The sequence below is a fragment of the Polyodon spathula genome, unplaced genomic scaffold (assembly GCF_017654505.1).
Source record: "Polyodon spathula isolate WHYD16114869_AA unplaced genomic scaffold, ASM1765450v1 scaffolds_3544, whole genome shotgun sequence".
NCBI classification, from domain to species: Eukaryota; Metazoa; Chordata; class Actinopteri; order Acipenseriformes; family Polyodontidae; genus Polyodon; species Polyodon spathula.
This window is the reverse complement of record NW_024475004.1, coordinates 1-12,712: the sequence shown is the minus strand read 5'-3', so window position 1 is coordinate 12,712 and position 12,712 is coordinate 1. Positions and strand designations below refer to the sequence as shown.

The window sequence follows — 12,712 nt, the reverse complement described above, 5'->3', positions numbered from 1 at the left end:
TTTGGGTATTCCATTTCTAAATGTTCCAAACAGTTAACAGTATAAAAGTAATAGTAAGAAGGAGCAGCAGTTGAGTTGCTTCATACCTCAAATAGTACCAAGTGCGTGTGTGTGTGTGCGTATATATAAAGGGAAATTAAACCGTGCCTTACCACAAACTTTACATCGCAGGCTGCATAAACAGCTGTAAAGATGATCTTTCCTCTCCTCTCTACCACATGATACCCACATTTTATGAATGCATCACTAATAGCCACTGGCCTGTTGTCTTTACCTAAAAAAGAAGACTTCTGTGAGAAGTGTTCTATATTTCAGTCTCCACCCTTAAAAAGGATTTGTTCCATCATTATCCAACTCACCAATGACCTGCACTGGCTTCAGCGATCCCTCGGGCAGTTCCACCATCATGCTGTTGTTTCTGCAGACTACAGATGGTTTTGTTGGCTTTCCTGTAGTGGCTTCTGTTACTGGGCATCTCATATTCACAAAGAATACACTTCCCATCCTCATGTAGCGTACATTCAAGACATAGTTTTTAGTCTACAGCAAGGAGAGGAAGAACACTTAGCGTACACCAGTTAAGTCAGAGAGTCAAGCAAACAGGAACTAGCATAATTAGGCAGAATTTAGAAGGCCCAAAATTGTAGGTTACAACAACAGAATCAATCTGATGTATAGTACCAGACTGCAAGTCATAAATAAGTCAAATCCTCCAGCATTGGTTATTCTTTCATTGGCATTACAGCAGATCTGGATGCTTAAATAAAATAAAACACAATTTGACTATTAAAAAGCCTCCATAATCTTAATGCCTTTTCTTCATTAAGTATGCACAGAACATGGAACCCAATACTATGGGCCCTGCTTATTTATATCATGTTGCCCAAATCAATTGGAGTTAATCATTACCAGGATTCTGACATGACAGGCCTTGTAGGAGGTTATGAAGATGCTGCTGCTTCTTTCCTTCATCAGCGTGTAGTTGCAGTTTTGTGGGACATCCTTTACAGCTACCCATATTCCACTGGATTTATCTACAAAGTAGATACATTTCCATGAGATTACCACAAGGCACTTGGGTTTTAAATAAATAAATAAAAATATATCCTCACTCATTATCTTGACTTGTTCCAGAGGTCCCTCAGGCAGCTCCACCATCATGCTGGTAGCTCCGCAGACAGGAGTTGGAGGAATGGGTTTTGTAGAGGGAGGGGGTTTGGTTGGTTCTCCAGTAGTAGGGCATTCTATCTGCACTGATGCAAATTCTCCAGAGTAAGTTGTATAAATAATGGTCAGGACATTGTTTTTATTCTAGATGTACAATGGAGAAGAAAGGGACAGTGTTAAAGTATTGAAGCATGCATTAGACAATTATCACTCTAAAACTAATTTGACATTCATACAAGAAAATGCAAATGGTAACACTTGGCTACCACTATAAAATTCTAGTCAAGTATTTTGGATTGGGGGGGGGGGGAGCGTTAAATTAAGAAAACTTAGTTATTTGCATATTCATTGTTTGTACTGCAATAGGTTTGCCGGAAGTATGCAGCAATATTTAATATTCATGGGAAATATAGCATTACACATCCCCACGTGTTGCTACAACTGTTTAAGTAACATACCTGTAATTTCTCTTAATTGTGAACGTCACATTTACAGAACTTTAAAAAGTAGGTTTCAAAGCTCTTCTCAAAATGGTAGCTTGATGTTGCTCACAAGAGCCCACTAATGCGCATCATAAAAAGCGTCAGCTCGGCGTGCACCTGCTATGCGAGTTGCATCCTGTGAGCAGCATGTCCGAGTACGTAGGTTAGAATAAAGGTCTTTTCACACCAAGAGCATTGTATCAAAGCGTCAGCGTAACATTCATCGTTACAATGCTCTACATCTTACACCAGCCATGTAGCGTAAAACAGACAGCTTCTGAAATAAACTGTGTTCCTATTTCTCTGTGCACATGCAGCTTAAATTTAGCCAACACATGCAGCAATACCAATATAGAAACATCAGCATGGCAAATGTCTTATTACCATGTTCAAAATGAAAGATATTATATATTTCTTTAAGGTGTTTAAAATTGTGAATGCTTGTTTGAGTAGCTGTGGGAAAGTGGCAGGTGAAGGGGGAACAGGTGTAACAGTGATGCGATGCAGGAGTGACAGGCAGACAAGGGTAATCTGGTGAAAAGTGCTTTATTTATATTCTAGGTCTGGTGACTGTAAAATAATAAATCCCCTGCAATACACAATGTGTAAGGCACGGGGATAACACAGGGCACAGTCCCGAACAAAAACGAACACACGGTCACCAGTCCTGGGTGAGTGCAGTCGTGCTGGTGCTTAGTGCTAGCACAGGTATTTCGTAACGGTAGTGCAATGGTGATCCGGATAGTGCTGACCCTCGGCGACAGATCCAGATTTGTGCTTTAACTGTCTGGTGGTGAAAACACAGACAATTACAAAGACAAACGCAACATGTACACTCTTTCACAACGAGAGCTCCTCTCTCGGTCCTTCTCTCTCCAAAAGTTCACCAAAACGAAAGAAAAGATCAGCGTTACCCTGGCCCCTATATGTAATCCTGCATGACATCTAGGTAAACGGTTGCAGATGCTTTATTATTTGCAGCCCCTCGTTTACCTTTCAGGTCAATACAGTCTTACAGAGTCTCGCTTCTTTCCAGGCCAACCGACTTCCCGGTCCCGGAAACGAACTGTCAGGCCAGCCCTTCCAGATACTACTCCTCCCGTTCTTTAGCACCCCCATCGGTCGGGAGGGAGATTTATCACCAGAACTCATTATCTTTGTCACAGTAACCTACAGTAAAAAAATAAATAAATAAAAAATAAAGTCATCCACACCATTGCCTTGGCCACACTATACAAATCCTGCACACTGTGCATGTACAGCACTACCCTATGAAGTCACAGCAAACGCTATTTATAAATGTAATCAATAGTTTTAGGAGAATGACAAACTGTAAATACATATAAAAAAAACACACCAGTTCAATTAACATACCGTGGAGATTTTTATTTTTCATGTAGCGTTTACACTGCTGTGCCCTGAGCCAGCTTAGGTCCGAATGCACGCATACCAACTCATTTACAATACGTGCTCAGTGAGGTCATAGACCAGTGAAGGAATGACGAGTTTATCCCTCCCCAAACCAGGTATTATAAACATAGTGTTGTGTTCATATTGCGGGGTATCATCTTAAACACCGTATGACTTCAATTTGGTGCCCCCGTCGAATAAACGCCGCTATAAATAAACTAAGGTATTTCTCCCCCTACCGGTACAAAAAAAAAAAGGGGGGGGGGGGGGGGGGGAGATGGGAGCCTTAATCTAGCACGGAAATTACAAACTAATGTACACACACACAGTAAGCACATTATTTTATGTTAGTACAGTTCTGAAAGAAAATGCGAGCAACTACATACTGAACAGCAGTCCTTCTGAAGTTCTTATAGGTGGTTTTGTTTTTAGTTCAATTGTAATTCCCATTCATACAAACAAAAACAATGTGTTTACTATCTGTGAAAAGATTTAGTTTTGGTTTCTCTTGCAGAGAAATTACAAACAAGCAAGTTACAGTGAGAAAAAAAAAATAACCAAGTAGGATATTGTAGTTTTTACAGAAATCAGACCGATATTTGGGGTTAAACATCTGCGTCACTCTTGGATTTAACTGCCACACCAGCATTGTTCAGCCCCAAAATCTGGGCTACATCTTATTTGGAATAACAAAATGTCAAAACAGACCAAAATGAAATCTTTCTGCTAAATTGATCTTGATCTTGTTTGCCAGATTCAATATCCATGAATGTACATTTACTCTCCAAAAACCAATTTTTTCATCTTTTCAAAAGAAAATGGAATAATGTTAGTATAACAAAAAAATTTAACAACAAAAAAAGCTGTTAAGACCTATAATATATGCAAAAGCTATAAAGTCTATGTATAATTATATATAGAGATCCCCCCCCCATCCATGAATTTTATGTTACAACTGATATCTATTGTATCAAACTGTTTTATCTATTTTCTGTTTTGCTTTTTTCTTGATTTTTGATCCAATAAATTAAAAAAAGAGCATTGTTCTGCCCCTTAACAACCAACACACACTCCTGATTCTCTGGTACAGTACTCCTCTGACCTTCCAACTCCAGCATAATAGGCTCTCTGTTACTGTCACTGACAATTTACTGTAGTCAAAGTAGGTTCCCTTTCAAGTGGAATGACAACCATCACCAAATGGGAAAAGCCTCTCTGGTCTGTCAATCACTGAGCACATATAAAAAAAGCTGCCCTATCGGGGCCCTGCTCTGAGGTGGAAGTCCCTCCCACCTCCTGCTGAAGAGGGACATTCTCACAGCAGCATATCACCATTTTTTCTCACCTCACCGAGACAACACTCTGATCACTTTGCGCTCTCCTTGTGCTGGAACTTGGCTCTTTTGCACAGCGAAAAACTCAGGATCGAGTCCCTAGCCTGCAAAAACTAATTCGCTATGGTAAACTTCTACATTTGCGTATATTGAGATTGCTAGTCGCCTTAGTCTCCTCAGGTAGATTTCTACTGAATAGAGCTGGTTTCAACCCCTCCATAGAGATGGGCGCTAAGGTCTTTTCTCTTTCTTCTCTTGCTGCAGTGACTTACTGTGCTTGATCGCATGAGCTATTTGCGTCAGCTACTGTCGGGGGATCCCACTGTCACGCAATGCCGACGCCGATTGACTCTACTGCAGCTGCAACCCAGCTCGGCGCCTACCACACCCTCCTCAGTGCCATCTCCAGCTGCAACCCAGCTCGGCGCCTACCTTACCTTCTTCGGCACTCAGCACCGACTGGTGTGTCGCCACCTCCGTGCCGACACCGATTGCTCGGCACAGACACCCACATTGCCGTATCAATGAGTTCTGCAGGGTCCTCCGCTGGCTTTCACCAGTGTGACCAATTTGCAGCGAAGCGCCCAAAGGAGGATGGGCACACTCGCTATGTCCAGTGCTTGGGACCGACTCATGCAGGCGCTGACAAGTAGAGCAGTCTGTCTCTCCTGTCAAGAGCCAGGTGCAGGAGGGCAGCCCTCTCCCCATTGGACACTCATTCCTCAAAGTGTGAAAGGGTATTGTCTACTGTGACAGCCCAGGGCCTCTCTCAAAGGACCTCTGGAACCCCGCCTACTACAGTGGTGAGGGAGCGCCCCCGTACCCTTGGTTATTTTGAAGAGCTGGCTCAGGCTGTGAGAGCCCAGCAGGCCATGATTGAGACCTTGCTGCAGGCTCAGGGTAGACTGTCCCCTGCTACCGAACAGTCCCAGCCCCCCCACTTCCGCTCTTTGGTCCCATTAAGACCCCCAAGCCCCAGCGAGCTCTCCTTCACTGCCTCAAGGTCAGATGTGTCCCATCTCACCACTTCAGTTGGGCAAGCCACAGCAGGGAGCTCCACTCCAACCCACCCGCATACCTCTCAGAGGGAGGAGTTCCATGCACTGATGCAGCTGCTGCCACTGATGTTCCCTGGCCTGTGGAACAGGAAGGAAAGGGGAAATTACTTCCTTAAACAAAGAGGGCACCTTACACAGCATGCTCTTCCTCTCTACGAGGACTTTTTGGAGTTGGTTGGCACTTCCGGGGTCTGCTCCCTCGGTCTCTAGAACAGCGGAGTCCCTGCTGCACACCGCCAGAGCCCACGAAGCTGGACTAGGCACGTTCCCTCCCATTGGGGACACGGTCACCGTTTTGGTGCAGGAGTCCACCTTCACCATAGGGGATAAAAGACCCTACCTGCCCTTCCAAGCCATACAGGACAAGAGACGCAATGCTGAAGAAAGCATATGCTTCAGCAACGTTGTCTGTGAAAGTGGCGAATGCCATGTCCATCTTGGTGCTCTACCAGTCGCAGTTGGCTGCAAGACTGCGGGATCAGGCAATGGAGACAGATGCAGGGGAGCTTTAGGTGACGACAGGAGTGATGACTGACTTGATGGGAGAGCTAGGTCAGTTATCAGGGAGGTCTTTGGCAGCACTGGTGGCTGCCGGCCGACATCTTTGGCTGACCCAGGCCAATGTTGTGGAGACGGAGAATGCTGCGTTACTGGAAGCCCCAATAACACTGGGGCAGACATTGAGTGACTGTGGATGAGAGCCTTGAGAGGTCACTTCAAAGTTCTCGTGCCTTCCTCCCTAGGTAGCCTTCCCAGTCTACCGGGGCAGTTATACCTGAACGCTGCCCTCCACCTCAGGCCAAACAAGCAGACAGAGGGAAAGCTGGCAGCAAGGGACCACCACCACCGGCCAGGGGTAACCGGTTCTCCAGCTGGAGACCGAGGCTGGGGCCTAAAAAAGAAGATGTGCCCCCTCCCAAGCCTAAGGGAGACCGCCGAGGGGCTCCAGCAGCCACCTTCCCCCATCACAACAGGACAGGACCCATGGCAAGGCTGCACCCAGGACTCCTGGGTGCTCAAGACTATGAGACACTGTCACGCTCTTCAATTTCACTTGGGACCTCCACCCTCAAAGGGTGTGCTCCCTACCATCGGTGTGCGTGATTCTCCTCCAACAGGTGATCGCACAGCGTGCTTTTGTTGGAAGTGCGCTTGGCAAATCCAAGCGATGCCTTAAGCAGGTTCTACTCCAGGTACTTCCTGGTACCCAAGAGCGACTGCGGTTTCCGACCTATTCTGGACCTCAGGGTTCTCAACATGTTTCTCAAAGCAACAGAAGTTCAACATATTGACTGCACAGTGTATCCTCCAGCCGGGTAAATGGTTCACATAGATCGACCTACAAGATGCCTACTTCCATGTCCCGATCCATCCCGCGCCCAAAAAATATCTACGCTTTGCCTTTCAATGCAGCGCATACAAATTTTGCGTTCTACCGTTTGGCCGCTTGCTGGCGCCCCGCACATTTTCCAAGTGCATAGACACAGCACTGGCTCCACTCAGGCTGCGGGGTATTCGGATATTGAACTAGCTGGATGATTAGCTAGTTTGCAAGTGTTCAAAAGCACGTGCCGAGGCACACAACAGACAGGTCACAGATCATGTGACAAAGTTAGGGCTTTCCATACATCAACAGAAGAGCAACTTCATACCGTCTCAGTCCACAGTGTTCTTGGGGATCAAATTGAACTCTGCGAGCATGCTTGCCTCACTGTCGGAAGACAGGATTCGGGTGTTGGAAGACACGCTCTCCCAATTCAGGCAGAATGCTGTTCTACAGGTACGAACTTTTCAAAAGGTTGTTGGGGCCGATGGCAGCCACCTCGAGAATCCTTCCCCTAGGGCTTCTGAGAATGCGCCCACTTCAGGCTTGGGTGAATGGGCTCAAAGTGCACCCGGTCCGCGATCGACACCAGCTGGTGCGAGTTTCCAGACAATGCCGAAAGACACTGGAGTCGTGGCTCTGCCCTGGCAACCTGCGCCTCGGATCTCCCCTCGGCTTCCCCCACAGAACGGAAGTTGTCACTACGGACGCCTCCAGACTGGGCTGGGAGCGTCTGGAATGGGAGGGGAATATGTGGTCAGTGGAATGGACCTTGGCAGCAAGCAGTTCTTGTGTATTTATATGCGCAAGCAGTAGCCCTAGCGCACTCTCATTTTCGCCAGCAGTTAGTGCACAAACATGTGCTGATCTGGACGAACATGACAGTGGTCGTCTACATAAACCACCAAGGCGGCCTGCGCTCACCTGGCCTTCACTAGGGGCAAAAATCAACAGAGCCTAGTGATATGCGGCCCATGCTCGGCAAAAATAACCAGAGTTTTTTCAGTGAGATAAACCCGGGGAAAGGGGCAGCCATCAGCTTCCCATGCACAATTAAGGCAACGGAGGGTACAAACACTGAATTTTATTAAATGAGTGTTATAAGAACAACAAATAGTTTACGCTCAATCCCGATCAGAAGCTGAAAGCAAAAGAGGCTGAGCTTCCTACGCTCTGCATAGTTATTCAGCACCCGAGGTGCGGGTGTTGACAGAGCTACGGAGGCCTAAAGGCAGCTTTTATATTAAGCTCAGCATAATCCTATCACCCGACTGCGATACCCATTAGTTGATGGCTATTTTCTAATTGAAAGAGAACCCACGTTTATTGACACAGAAGTTCCCAAATGGTTCAACTTGTATTGGCACGTTACAATAACGTAAAATGTAATTTACTAAAGCATATTGTTCAACAACGACTTGCACATCTGACAGTTGTAAATTTACAATTTACAAAATATATTTGTGCACCGAATTATTTTTTATTTTTTTTTATAACACGACAGGCAAAGCACAAACATCTACAACAGTTTACCATTACTGTATATTACAGGTTTGTTTGCATTCAGCAGTAATTGAGAGAGTAAAGAGCTGCAAGAGAGTTCAAACGTGTCCTTGTTATTAGATACAAAAGTTACATTTGATACCAGAGTCGTGTCTTGTTTAAAAGCAAAACTGCACACATCGGAGGCATGTATTAAAATGGACATGCGTCTGGGCAGATAGGATTCGGTGAACTGAATCCCAAGTATTTGGCCGAATCCGAATCCTGCTCAAAAAGTAGGTATTCGGGCCAAATCCGGAACCGAATCCTGGATTCTGTGCATCCCTAGTAATGACTCACAGGTAACATTAAGAACTAACCCGGCCTTTTTGCCAAAGGTGGTCTCTTCATAAAACCAAACAGTGGTTTTAGAAGGATCGCAGACAGCACACGCTTTGCCCAGTCTGAGCTCTGCGCTGTTACCTGGATATGACAGCATCCTGGAGACAGTCCAACTAGCTGTTTGTCTGCTATGGGTTCTGCTCTAGAGGTCAAGCCCTTTCGAAGTAGCGTCTAGCACACTGGGTGTCAGATGCCATACGGTTGCCGTATGAACAGACAGACTCCCCCATGCCGGGGAACATTACGGCCCATTCCACCAGGGGTCATGCGATTTTGTGGGCTCTCTTCCATGGCACTTCCTTGGATGAGCTTTGCAATGCTGCTACCTGGACAGGTAGTCAGACATTTGCGTGTTTTTACCGCCTTGATGTTGCAAACTGCCAGAGTACAGGTATGTTATTTAAAACAGTTGCAGCAACACATGGGGATGTATAATGCTATACTTTTTCAGAACATCATTACTTATGCGAAGGCGGGGAATAATTTAATATTCTTACCACAAATTCAACCTGACAGCTTTGGAATGAGGAAATCAAGATGTGTCCAGTCTTCATTTGAAAGAGTTGATAATTGCATTGCTTGGCAACAATACTGACAGGTATTGTATTGCCAAAGCCATCTGCAGAAGACAAGCAATTCCATGAAAGTTTCCAGCAAAGGAAGTTTTTATAAAACGCATATTAAAAGGACAAGGACCGCTCGAGGGTTAATGTTTTAGAACTAATACACGTGATTCTACAAGAAATCAATTGTTACAGAACTCAGAAGAAACTATGCATTACTCCAGTTATAGCCAACATGCCAAGAACTTTATGCAATTGAAGATGGAAATGGTTTACAACTTCACTTTCTACATCAAGATTGGCAAGGAGGGCTGGGTTGACAGTATCAGAATTCCCATCACAGGAACATAGATGCAACTCGCCTCTCACTTTGACTGCGTTAAGACTTCCCTTAGGCAATCTGATTATCATGCCAGACTTGGCACAAAACACAGACGGCAAAGACTCTTCAGGTGGGACTGCAACATTAACTCCGGTCCTACAAGACATGAGTGTCTGTCCTAGCTTCCCTGGAGCAATCTGATAGTAGAGGTTATAGAAATAACGATCCATCTAGGAGGGGGGAGAAAAGTAAAAAATAAATAAATAACACACACCACTGGAGTTTAAAATCTTCACATTATCCTGTTCCTATGGGAAGAAAGGCTATTCTAGTTTCATATTGAAGTGAACAGGCACATTGAGTACAACAGTTCCAATATTTAACTAGGCAACAAGCTGAATAAACCCATTATATATTTAACAGATCATGTTGTATGGGCACACAGGTGAAATACTGGATTGGTCCATTCATCCTAGGTTACAATGCATGCTGTATACGGAGCATAATGTTTCTATACTGGTGGAAAGCCGGATACACATACCAGTCTCCTCACGTGACATCCATTGTATGAAGTAGTGAAAGTGATCCTTCCCTCTGAATCACTCAACAGTTGATATTTGCATTGAACAGCAACTTTGTGAATGGATACCCATTTGTTGAATTTATCTACAATTGGAAGAAAGTTAGTGAGATCTCCCCCATTACACAGCTTTTTCAATGGGTGCACCCACTCACATTAACAGTGTACAGAAACCGACTAGAATAATTCTTCTGTTTAGTTACTCAGAATCATTACCAAGCATTAAAATAAAAATAAATAAAAAAAATCCATCACCTCATCTTACCCACAGATCCCACGATTGACCACAACACAAGTCAACAGATCCAAATTACTTTTGTACAGGGGTGCTATAGTCCTTATGTTCAAAGCCATATACTACTTGAAACAAGTAGCCTACATGTAACACTTTCAAATACAAGTAGTTGCAACAAGCTATATTGGGAAGCAAACGCCCATAAACCAAGACTGAGGGTTTAACTTTGAAACACTTCTTTGTAACACTTTTCAAACATGTCACTGCGTTTAATAATTCTATAATGTGTTTATTTTGTAAACTCTTGGAAGTGTTTAATTTGTAACGCTTTTTAAATGTGTATGCATTTAACAGGGCTAGTATTTAAAATCTAAACAGTATACTTTACAAACACAGCACAGAGTAAACAATGTTTAACAATTATTTAGAGTACCAAATGACTAAAAACACTAACGTCACACCTAATTACGTATCAATACTGCTGCTTAGGAATAGAACACGTCTATTTTACTACACACATGCCGTTTAGATATAAAATGCATCACAAGTTCTTTGGTTTTACAGAGTACATTCCAAAGCAGGTTCTCATTTGGTTCCTGCCAGGCAGGAACAGCTCACCTTTTACACGAAGTGCTTCTATTGGTCCAGCTGGGAGTTTGATGGTCATGCTTCTGTCACCACAGATTGTAATAGGTCTATCAGGTGTGGGAATTGGACAGGACATATTCACATATTTGTTTCTCCACATTAGGGTCAAGACATATTGCCCACCCTGCAAGCAAAGGTAAGAAGTCTGGTTGAATGGGAATGTTTTAGTCAGCACCTGTATGACCGAATGTTTTGACTACAGCAGACAGTTTCAATAAAGACCAATTGAGTTTAAAGTAGATGCTCTGTAGTTACACTATTAGCATTAGTTCTAATATAAAACACAATTATGCCAAAATAGATTAACTTAAGAAATTGAATTAGTTGTACATTTATTATGTTTAACAGCAGTGTACAGGCATTTACTTCAAAGGCCAACAAGTTAATGTTTTAGGGCTTAGTATCAGACTAAATTATGAATCTAAATCTTACCAGTTCTTTCACATTGCAACCTTTGAAGTCAGTTGTAAAGCGGACAACTCCATTTTTCTCCAACACCTTGTACCTGCACCTCTGCATAATCTTGTTTACTTCAACAAGTATAAAGGAGACTGTGGGGGAAGAACGTAGTACAGTGAGACTTGCCTCTTCTGGAATTAAAACAGATACCAGGCTAAGCAAGAACCCTTACCTCGCACTTTGAGGTCTGTCAGCCTTCCACCAAACAATTTGATGGTCATTTCTGTAACACCGCATGTAGTTGCCGAAACCAGAGAGGTTGGCCCGCTTTCACTTTTTGGAGAAGGATCTGCCAGTGCCGCTGTGCTACAGCGAGGAGGGTTTCCTGGGATCTCAATAGGTAGATTGAAGACACCGTAGGGTCCTATAGAGGCATCATAGACGCTGCTTGGCAATACGCGACCTCTGGAGAGATTAGGAAACTTGCGTGCACTGGTAATCTTGACAGCTTCATACAATTCCAGATTTATATCAGTAAGCACAGAGCAGTCAAAAGCTGCATGCACTCCAGTAAGGTCACCAGTAACTACATCTTCAGGGGGCAAAGAATCACTACCTTCCTTTGAAAGAGCAAAAAACGAGGCAAAATCATAGCCTAAGGTTTCAGAGTAGGTACCAGATGTATAGTTGTCAAACTCTTCATTGCCAAGTTCACCTATATGCATTTCTGTCGCTAGAGTATTGGACACATTCTCTTTAGCTGAAGTAACTAAATTAGCATATGCAAAGACTTCAGGGAAGTCAACATCAGGGTCATTACTCTGATCAGTAAAGCGTACATGTTCCACATCACCTTCAGATTCTGAAGCTACAGGGTAATCAGTAGCAACTAAAGGGACAGAGTTCTTGGTCAAATCAGAATTGAAGTCACTCTCTGGATTGGAAAAGATAGGCTGTTCAAGTGCATCCTCATCATACCTATAATGCTGGCTGAAATCAAAAAGCCCATAGTTTGCAGCATCAGATTCAGTCTCAGCAAACACAGGATCAAGAGACTGCAGCTGTTGATCTGCAGAATAATCAGCAATCTTAGAAAGTTCACCTTTTCCATTTGTTGAAAAGTAATCCTGTTCAGAAAAAACGTCCTCGGTATAAGGAATGGCTAAACCAGTAAGCAAGCTCAAATTCCCTCCACGATCCAAGTTTCCTGTCCCTGACATGGAATTCGCAGCTGCTTCGTTCTGCAGAGGATCATGAGCTGAAGCAAAAGCTTGTGTGAGCCTCAAGACCCAGGCCAATAAGAAGA

General features: G+C 44.0%; 1 protein-coding gene across 1 annotated transcript; it reads right to left on the bottom strand.

Moving 5' to 3' along the window:
• Positions 1–7,695: 7,695 nt before the first annotated feature.
• Positions 7,696–12,659, bottom strand: LOC121312097. The gene is made up of 6 exons (XM_041244112.1): positions 11,639–12,659; positions 11,440–11,558; positions 10,978–11,131; positions 10,086–10,210; positions 9,585–9,774; positions 7,696–7,709 (listed from the first exon to the last, which is right to left on the bottom strand). Exons 1-6 carry the CDS (start codon positions 12,624–12,626, stop codon positions 7,696–7,698), a joined length of 1,590 nt encoding a protein of 529 aa, XP_041100046.1. The 5' UTR covers positions 12,627–12,659.
• Positions 12,660–12,712: the final 53 nt, after the last annotated feature.

Coding starts and splice junctions, on each gene's coding strand:
- LOC121312097 (XM_041244112.1), bottom strand. CDS start 12,626: ATGTCAGGGACAGGAAACTTGGATCGTGGAGGGAATTTGAGCTTGCTT. Junction 10,211..10,977: donor AGAAGCACTTCGTGTAAAAG/GTGAGCTGTTCC, acceptor TTCCAATTGTAG/ATAAATTCAACAAATGGGTA. Junction 9,775..10,085: donor GATGTCACGTGAGGAGACTG/GTATGTGTATCC, acceptor CCCCCCTCCTAG/ATGGATCGTTATTTCTATAA.